General features: G+C 35.6%; 2 protein-coding genes across 2 annotated transcripts; one reads left to right on the forward strand and one right to left on the reverse strand.

Annotated features, from left to right (window-relative positions):
- Window positions 1-2,013: 2,013 nt before the first annotated feature.
- LOC7456811 (uncharacterized) lies at window positions 2,014-7,750 on the forward strand. The gene is made up of 12 exons (XM_002305773.4): window positions 2,014-2,500; window positions 2,598-2,682; window positions 2,762-2,892; window positions 3,009-3,111; window positions 3,295-3,309; window positions 3,957-4,102; window positions 4,276-4,456; window positions 4,780-4,854; window positions 5,049-5,165; window positions 5,610-5,654; window positions 6,679-6,777; window positions 7,312-7,750. The coding sequence occupies exons 1-12, from the start codon at window positions 2,214-2,216 to the stop codon at window positions 7,330-7,332; spliced, it is 1,305 nt and encodes a 434-aa protein (XP_002305809.4). The 5' UTR covers window positions 2,014-2,213; the 3' UTR covers window positions 7,333-7,750.
- Window positions 7,751-8,045: 295 nt separating this feature from the next.
- Window positions 8,046-9,767, reverse strand: LOC7456810 (stem-specific protein TSJT1). Its single transcript, XM_002305115.4, has 3 exons — window positions 9,111-9,767; window positions 8,752-8,992; window positions 8,046-8,657 (listed from the first exon to the last, which is right to left on the reverse strand). Exons 1-3 carry the CDS (start codon window positions 9,320-9,322, stop codon window positions 8,343-8,345), a joined length of 768 nt encoding a protein of 255 aa, XP_002305151.3. The 5' UTR covers window positions 9,323-9,767; the 3' UTR covers window positions 8,046-8,342.

The raw sequence follows: 9,767 nt of genomic DNA on the forward strand, positions 1-9,767 counted from the left end.
CATGTCTAATCTTGTTAACCCATCAAAAAGAGTCACATTCTGTCTTTCTGCAAAATTTGAGCTTGTTATTTTCATCTATCTATCAAATGTTTCGTTGGTTGAGCACATGACATGTTGTAGAACGAGAAATGAGATTCAAGAGGTTTCATTTAGGGATATGGCAATGGAATGGATCAGGGTGGAGCTGTATCTTGCTTACCCTGAAATATCTGCACTCATTGATTACCCTGCTCCTCACCTGGTTTTAATAACATGATTTTTTTTCCCCTAAAAACTATTATTTATTCATCTATATCATAATAAAAATAAACTATTATAACATTAAGCAACAAATTTATACAAATAGTTTATTTAAGACTGTGATAACCTATGCCCAAAGCAAAATGAAAACAAGTTATGAGATTTAATTAATTTAATGTTGAAGTATTAAATTAAAAAAGAAGAAGGAAAGTTTAACTGTCAATTTCGTAAACTAGATTAACCAATCAAATTCGTGAATCAATTTATAAACTCTAAATAGTTTTACAACATGTTTTTTTTTTCTAAAACTTTTTTTTAACTATATAATAAAAAATAGATGATCACAAAATCGAGTTCAATTAAACAAAAAAAAAAGAAGAAAAATGTTACTTTGCCAAACCTATGAACCGGTGCAACTCAGGTTACCTCGCTAAACTTGCAAGCCGGGTCATGAACTTCACAAAGTTTAAAGAATTTGATTTTTTCTCTGAATCTATGTTTTATTTAATTATATGTTAAAAAAAATAGATGATCATAAAATTGAGTATTAAACCAATGCTAAGATGTTTGTTTGAAACCACGATAATCTTATATAAAGCAAAACAAAATGAAATAAATTATGAAGTTAAATTCTCAATCAATCCAATATTAAAAGATAAAATAAAAAAAATCTAGAAAGAAAAATTAATTAAAAAAACCGGAGACTGAATAAAAGAGATTTTAAAAATTAAGGGACTAAACTGAAGAAGGAAAAAGTGTCTTATGTGTGCGAAATAGACGTTAGAGCGTGAGGTAGGCTTGTAGCCTTTGGGCGGTGCGCGAGCATTCCTCTAAGCTTCGATCAATGTTGTTTAGGGGTGATTATTTTCTGTTCGATTCGGTTATTTTAGAGCAAAAACCATAACCCAACTGAGTGACTCGGTTTTTTTTCGGTTTGGCTCGGTTATTAATTTCAGTTCAGTTTTTTGGTTTCAGGTTTAAGAAATCGAGACCGAATCGAACCGATTAGTTTTTTTAAATATTCTAATTAATTAAATTGATTTTTTTTCACGGTTTAGTTATTTCAATTATTGTTTATTCTAATTAACTTAGTTTAATAATTTTCAGTTTTTTTCTCATCCATCGTGGTATTGTTTTTCGTTGCATTGAAATCTTTGCAGTGTCATCTTTCTTATAAGGTGACACGTGGTGCAAGAGGAGGTTCAATGGGGGCTGTGGCAACCTATCCCTCCTTTTCATTGCTTCAGTTCTCGTGACTGGCTTATGCTACTCTTCTCTCTAGACTTCAATATTTTTCTATTCTTTAATTTTAGTCCTTTTACTTTCATTTTTCAGAAAAAAAATGAAGAATCCCAACAATATCTTGAAAAATTGACCATCAAACTGATGTCGGGATAATTATTTGATACAATGGTGAGCACAATAAAAATAAATAAAAAGAAATTATCAACAAAAAATCCTAATAAACACAACATCAAAGAATGAAATTAAAATAAAAAAATTCAATAGCTAAAGAAAATAAAAAATAAAGGACTAGATTTGAAAGTATATTTTTTAAAAACAACAAAAGGAGCACTAATCCACAGTTTTTTAAAATAAAGGACTAGATATCATATTAACTATATAAAAAATAAATTAAAATAATTTATCAACTCTAAATATTAATAAACACACAATCTGGTATTAATTAAATAAAATAAAATAAAAAACACTAACACTAATCCACAGTTTTTTTCTTATTTAATCTTAAAACTACTAATAAGAAGCACCCTTCGCTGATTTGCTCGATGCCATTTCAAACTGAAAACGACACCGTAATAGCTAATGCGAAATCTTATTTCCAGTTTCTTCTTCAGCTTGCTTCTCCTTCTGCAGTTGTTGCTTTTCTTTCTATTCACCTCTCCCTTCCTTGTGGGCAAAATATTCTCAAACAAAATAATTAATCCAGTGCAAACAAAAACAATCTCCAAATCATGAGCACGGCACCAGCTACCCAATCACTAGCCTTCCGTGTAATGCGACTATGCCGTCCATCTTTCCACGTCGACACTCCTCTCCTTCTGGACCCCTCCGATCTCATTCTTGGTGAAGACATCTTCGACGATCCTCTCGCCGCCACTCACCTCCCTCCACTCATCGACACCCACCTCACCAATCCGATCGACTCCTCCGATCTAAGTTACCGCTCTCGATTCCTCCTCCAAAACCCCTCCGATTCCTTCGGTCTCTCTGGCCTCCTCGTCCTCCCTCAATCCTTCGGGTTCCGCTCCCTCCTCCTCCCTCCCCCTGTCTCTCTAAAATTTCTCTATCTCCCTCTAAAACTAACTTTTTTTTTCAAAATAATTTTATTTGCGTAGGGCGATTTATTTGGGAGAGACGTTTTGCAGTTACGTTAGCATTAATAACAGTTCTAATTTTGAAGTTAGAGATATTGTTATTAAGGTTAGTACTGTGATTAACTTTAATTTATATGTTAATTACTTGTGATATTCCTGTAATTTTGAGCTTTTTAATAACGCAGGCTGAAATGCAAACGGAGAGACAAAGGATTTTACTGCTAGATACCTCAAAAACACCTGTTGAATCAATTCGAGCTAGTGGCCGTTACGATTTTATTGTTGAACATGATGTGAAAGAACTCGGAGCTCATACGTGAGTTTGTTTGGTTTTTTTTTTTTTTAATTGAATGCGAGTGTGTAATGCACGCACGCACGATACTAGATTGTGGATGTTTTTAATGGTTGTGTGGTGTTTGTTGTGATTTGTAGGTTGGTTTGTACTGCTTTGTATACTGATGGTGATGGTGAAAGGAAATATCTGCCGCAGTTTTTCAAGTTTATTGTTGCAAATCCGCTTTCGGTTAGGACTAAGGTATGTTTCTTGTTCTGCGAATGTGTGAACAAAATCATTTCATATGAATGGTTGCACATGGTTAGTGCTAGAAGTAGTGTTGCTTTGTAGTATGGTATTTTTAGAAACTTTCATGTGTGTTTAGGTTAATTGTTTCTGAATTTTGATTTTAATATATTTGTCTTTGTGCTGTTTTCTTGGCAGGTCCGTGTAGTCAAGGTATGTTCAGCTTTTTTCTACTGTAAGTTAAGATCCTGTCTGGATTAATATGTGATACTTTTAGATTTCTTTAAGGAATATTGGAGTAAATGGAATGGAAACCGACGAGTAGTTTCAGAATTATAAATTTTTTATTAATTTTGCAACACTGGAGAAATCTTTAGTTTTTTCATTCTTTACTTGTTTTTGAAAAACGAATATCTAATGTGGGGGTTAGTATGTGAATGATGTATGTTTGAGGTAGCTCTGGTGAAAGAGGGCTATTTTTAGTGCCAAGGTGGTTTTATACATGTTAATCCTGGATTAGAGCAAGCTAAAGTTAGCTTCATTGTGATGCAGAGATCCCAATTATGCAATCATATATTTTTACCTGAAACTCTTCAGTTATGCTACTCTTGAGTCTTGACTTATGGTCAATTTACCACTCTGGTACCAGTTTGTACACGTGTATTGATCCAGATTAAGCTCACTAGTCTTCCTTGCTTAACAATTCTATTATCAATAATGATTCTTCGAAGATTTTGAAATACTTTCTGAATTATGTTGGCATCATTTGGATACATTGTATCTACAAGTTTTGCAAGGCTGTTTTGGTATGTATTCATGTTTGTTTATTCTTCCTGTAAGTGCTGCTTCTTGTATCTCAGGAAACTACATATTTAGAGGCATGCATTGAGAATCACACAAAAACAAACCTTTACATGGACCAAGTTGAGTTTGAGCCAGCTCCAAATTGGAGTGCAAAAATTCTAAAAGCTGATGAACACAAATCTAAGGATAATTCTCCATCCAGGTGTGTAACAGGTGTATTATTTGGGACGGCTTCCCCCAACTCAACACATTATATGCTTCATTTAATTTTCGTTGTGTGTGATTGCATTTACTCATGAACTTTTCAGAAGCTTGAGTGAAACTGATCTTATCAAGCTTTAATTTTTGCTACTATCGATCATACACTGCTGACAGGGAAATATTCAAGCCACCTGTCCTTGTTAAATCTGGTGGAGGAATTCGCAACTATCTTTACCAACTGTCATTGTCCTCACATGGTTCAGCAGAGAGTAATGTTCTTGGTAAGCTTCAGATAACATGGCGCACAAATTTAGGTGAACCTGGTCGCCTACAGACACAGCAAATACTTGGCACTGTAAGTATGCTGCAAGTATTGAAAAAATTGATGCTTCATTTCTATGTTGACATGCAATCACTTGCTAAAGAAACTTTATTCAAGAAATTTAGTTTTTCAAAATTTTATTACACCTGCATCTTATCTCTTCTCTTACTGTATTGATTTTACTTGTACATTGTGATATGATTATCCATAGAAATATGTTAAAAATTGCTTCTTTTGGGGTTCTATTCACATATGTGCAATCACACACGTTGTCCTTGTGTCTGCTGTGTATAGGAAACATGCATATACATATTGCTTCAGTATTGTACTTAGCATCTGGGAATTTTCTTCTGCAGCCCATCACGCCTAAGGAGATAGAGTTACATGTTGCTGAGGTTCCATCTGCCATCAACTTGGATAGACCATTTTTGGTAATTCTAGTTCTGTTTTTGCTATTTTTCTTAGTAATTTTTTGTCAGCTAGAATTCATCCCTTTTGTCATGTACTTTTAAGTTCACCATATAGTTTCCCGTACCAACTTTCATTTTCCAAATGTTGCTTTATATAAACTTTTCGACTGTTTAAATAGTTTGATTTGGAAACTAAAGGAGTCAGTTTTCTTCAGGTACACTTGAATCTCACAAACCAGACGGATAGAGAATTGGGCCCTTTTGAAGTTTGGTTGTCACAAGATGATACTCTCGATGAGAAAACTGTTATGATTAATGGTCTCCAAACAATGGTAATGCTTCATTTGGGCTTCAAAGAGTCTCCTTTACCAAAGCTGACCTTATTTTCAGTGCCATGTTCTGTTTAGATACAATTTTTGGCTTAAGATGTGTATTGATCAAACGAAACTCACCTATCAAGTATTGCTGTTTGTCATGACAACTTGTTGAATCATCATGAGATATATATAGGTTTGAACCTGTGACCTCAACTTAGTAGCACAGCTCAACGATTTATTTTATTATTCAGTGCAAGCAAACATCAGCTTGCTCCATTCATGTTTGTTTTGAATTTTAAGGTGTTGTTAGGATAAATTTCTTGATATGAGTTGATGAAATATTTTTAGGAGCTCTGATGGCTGTAAAGAAACTTCTATGTTATGATAATTGATTTTTTTAAGTGCACAAAAGTCCTGATTTTTTTAATTACTGATCTGAGGATATGGCACTGTTCACAGGAATTATCCCAGTTGGAAGCATTTGGTAGCACAGATTTTTACTTGGTATGTAGAATAATTCTGACCTGTAAATTCTACACTGATTTAGTTTCTGGTGATGGATCGTGGCCCTTTTTGCATGTAATTTTTTTTTTTAGTTTATTCTGCACATCTTTGATCAGGGAACCTTTGCAGTGCATTATATTAATGACACTTCTGCTCAGTGTTGTCAAGAGGCACTTAGGTGCTCACCTCGGCGCTCCAGGCGAGGTGAGGCCACAACATCTTTATTAGCCTCAGGCGATGAATTTCAATGAAGCGCTGCCTAGGCGAGTGCCTCATGAGTGGGTGCTAGGCGTTAAAGCGAGCACCTGATTGAAATACTTCCTTTTCTATTGGATTTCTCTTCTTTTTAAAAAAAAAACTGATTTATGTTTTGACCTATTTGTCCTTTTTTTTATCACAAGAAACAACTTAAGGATATTTTTGTAAAAAACAAAGATTAGGGTAAAAAAAGAATAAAAAAATCATTAAAATGGGAGACATACAGTCAAGGAAGGACACTTGAAGAGAATTCTTCAACACCGGCCACACTTTGCATTGACCGGAGTTAGAGAACAACAACACAAGTACAGAATAGGAAAGCATGGATGAAGATTTTTTTAAGATTAATGAATAATGATGATGATATTTAAGTTTGCTTCTTAATCTATTAGTCTACTTACCGCTTTAAATTATCTTATTTTGTTTTAAGGTTGAAAAATATAACTTTATACAACTATGTTATGGTTTTTTTTTTTTTTTTTGATTTTCTAATACTCTAATCTTAATTGGGAATATATATATTTTAGATTTATATAATATTATACCTATATTTTTTCTAATCTGTAGCATATCGCCTTGGTTCATTCAGGCGTGCGCCTCGAGCATTTTACAGGCTTGGTGCCTTTTAGTGCCTTTGACAACACTGCTTCTGCTCTAAAAAGAATTCACACAATATTTACCAAACAGGACTCTGAAATCACTTTTTTCATTGTTACGAGTAGTAGACTGGTATTTATGTTCTTTCTTGCTGCTTTTATTTCTGCAGAACCTCATTGCTACTAAGCTTGGAGTCCAGAAAATAACAGGCATTACAGTATTTGACAAATCAGAGAAGAAAACTTATGCCCCATTGCCTGATTTAGAGGTCAGTTATGTATGCCAATTTGCCTTGTTTTTAGTGACCACTAGCATTTTGAATATCCTTTGATGTTCCTTAATTTTGTTTTGCCTGTGATGCTCAAAATACTCTTTAATAAATGGTTATTCAAACAATCAAATTGGCAAAATTCCGAAACTCAGTTTAGGTTAGATTGAACTAGATCTTTATCTTTATCCCTATCCAAGTTTGGAATTTTCCTACAATTGTCCTGCTGCCTTTATTATATATAAAAATGCATTTGTTAGTATTTACTATTTATCCTCTAATTAGATTTTGTTTCCCAAAGCTGTAATTTTTATCCCTGCTGACCAATTATTTGGATGGATAACATACGGACCATGAGTTCTGAATCTAGCTTTAAATTATTTTTCTTGTTCTACTAGTCACTTGACTGGTGAGTGGTGAACTGGTTTGACTTGATCCATTTCATAATTTGTGGACAGTTCAGGTTTAATGCATAATCTAATTGCTGCTACTTTGAAATCCCCGCATACTCATTGATGCTCTCACTTGTTGCAGATATTCGTGGACATGCATTGATCAGTTGGACCTCCTTATCCATTTTCTATGCTGTGAGGAGCTGTCCATCCATGGAGCAAAACGTGTTAATATATCCAGTCATTCACTAGACCAAGCAAATTTTATACTGAAAGCCCTTGTTCAACTACCTTCATGGAATATCATTTGTTCCAGCAGCTCCATTGACTTGCTGCTGTGCTTCACTAATCTCTCCGTCCCCAGGAGCAAGTCCAGATGGATTCCCTATAAAATGATCCCAGAGGATTGGGGAGGAGGCTTGAAACATCTTTTCCAAGCATTTGCTGTGATGACTAGATTTCAGCTTTGTTGCTTTTCAGTTGTAGATAGTGAAACTCTTTTTGCCATGATCCACGAAACTAAACTGTATCATGAAAGTTAGGCATTTCAAATTAATGAATTAAAATAATTTTAGTTTGTATCCATGGCATTCATTGTTAATCTACTTCCAGAACATGATCTACTATGTTAGAATGGCGACCTAGCGTATTTGATGATGATACTGAGAGGCTGAGGCCATCAATGACAATTTTCTACTAGGAATCCATTAAAAACCAATGTAAAGTTGAGATTGCTCCTGGGTAGATTCAAGATTTGTTGATAATGCTTATAGATGAGAGTAAAAGAAGTATCGTAACTCTACATGTGCTTCAGCGGTGTTTTTTCGATGCGCACGGAGAGAAACTAGATTGGAGAGAGAGAGAGAGAGAGAGAGATTAATTAACACTGATTCTTCCCATTAAACTTGATCGGCAAGCTTAATCAAGTTGAGAAATACAGGAAACGGATAACAAAAACAAGAAAAACTGAATCCAGCAAAAGCTGTGAGGGGGGGGGGGGGGGGATTCTTAGGGCACTAATTCTCCCGATATAAGCCGATAATGGAACCAAATCAAGGCAAGGGAATAATATATACAGGAAGCTGGAAATAAAAACCAGAAAGCTGGAAATTCAAAGAACAGAGTGAAAAAGGAATCATCAGTCATCACAATATCCCTTGGAGAGTTGATTAGCTAGGCTCGTGAACCTCCCAAAGCCCAGTTGGCTTCACTACCAACACGAGGCATAGTGCCAATTCTGGAATGGACATCAACCTTGAAGTTAGCCCCACACATTGTTCCCTCACTGTCAATCCTAGGCAATGCCTTCATTTTGCTACTTGGATGCTCAAAGCTCATCAAGCCTTGTTCACTGTGGAACATGCACGCCGATGGAAATGGAGCAAATGATTTAGCACAGCTTCCCTTTATCACCTCCAAGTTGTCCGAAATTACCACTGACCCATCAGCTGCAATCCCCCAGAATAGCTCAGCACCTTCATTTGCACCCTGCATTGCAAAACAGTAAACAAAATCATTTCCCATTTCTACCTAGAATTTAAACATATCCCATTCTTTCTTCAGGGTTTCTAGAGCGGCTTACCAGTGCAGCAAAGACCTGTCCAGCCTTGCTATCATAGACCACAAATCCAAACCTGCCATCCATATCCTGAAGAACCTTGTGAGCTGGATATGGGCCACGGTCACGGAGGGTCCGGTATGCTTCAATAACAAGCATGGCCTCGTTGGTGCCCTTCGATAGCCCGTACTGTTTGTTGAGGCTGCACACGTTGTTCAAGCTCCCCAAGAAAATGCAGTATATGCCATCCAATCCACAGAACAGCCTGCAATTCCATCAGATCAGAATATTCAAGATCAGTTCACATGGGCAACGCCTTACCCTAACATGAAACAAAAACAGAGAGTGAAAGACTGAAGAGGGGGATCAGGAATGTAATGTACCTCTGTTGTCTGGGATAAGAATTTCCTTGTGAAATACAAGCAAGCAATGCAGAGTCTCCAAAGCTCATTGTGAAAGCATTAGAAGGATTAGAAGATACAAAATCCTTCACAATCTCCTCAGGAAGCTTTGGTTTTCTTGATGAACATAATGAAGCTGGACTGTACAGCTCCTGGGGTGGATTCACTAACCCTTTGTTGAAAATTGCCAACATCTTTCTCTCTTTCTAGGAACCCTTTTTAACACACAGAAATCTTCAATCAATGAGATTGGAAGCAGAAAAACAACAAAGACGATCAATAAATAGTGATGGGAATCTTAAGAAACAAATGCTATGGAGAAAAAGGAGTCACGCCCTCTTCTATATATAGTAGTGGGAGGAAAATGTGGCATAGCGTGGCAACATTATCCAAACTCGAGGATTTAGGCTTGGATGACGCCCTGTTTTTTGTTAGAAAAATCTACTTCTGTAAAGGAGAGTCAAAGGACATAAATAGGATAAGATTTCCTTAAATATAGCTCTAAAAATATTTAATGATTTAATTCAGGAAGAGCATGTGATGGTGATGGTGATGCTGCCTTTTTCCTGCAAGGAATCCGTATAAAAAATTTATGATACAAGGGAAATGGTCTTTCAGTCTTATCCATAATAGTAGTAG

This window comes from Populus trichocarpa, chromosome 4 (genome assembly GCF_000002775.5).
Source record: "Populus trichocarpa isolate Nisqually-1 chromosome 4, P.trichocarpa_v4.1, whole genome shotgun sequence".
NCBI lineage: Eukaryota > Viridiplantae > Streptophyta > Magnoliopsida > Malpighiales > Salicaceae > Populus > Populus trichocarpa.

What these genes read in the sequence shown, in the direction of transcription:
- LOC7456811 (XM_002305773.4), top strand. Translation starts at nt 2,214, where the DNA reads ATGAGCACGGCACCAGCTACCCAATCACTAGCCTTCCGTGTAATGCGA. An exon ending in TTAGAGATATTGTTATTAAG is followed by an intron (nt 2,683 to 2,761) that starts GTTAGTACTGTG and finishes TTAATAACGCAG; the next exon opens with GCTGAAATGCAAACGGAGAG. An exon ending in CACAGCAAATACTTGGCACT is followed by an intron (nt 4,457 to 4,779) that starts GTAAGTATGCTG and finishes TTTCTTCTGCAG; the next exon opens with CCCATCACGCCTAAGGAGAT.
- LOC7456810 (XM_002305115.4), bottom strand. Translation starts at nt 9,322, where the DNA reads ATGTTGGCAATTTTCAACAAAGGGTTAGTGAATCCACCCCAGGAGCTG. An exon ending in TCTTATCCCAGACAACAGAG is followed by an intron (nt 8,993 to 9,110) that starts GTACATTACATT and finishes ATGGAATTGCAG; the next exon opens with GCTGTTCTGTGGATTGGATG. An exon ending in GACAGGTCTTTGCTGCACTG is followed by an intron (nt 8,658 to 8,751) that starts GTAAGCCGCTCT and finishes TTTGCAATGCAG; the next exon opens with GGTGCAAATGAAGGTGCTGA.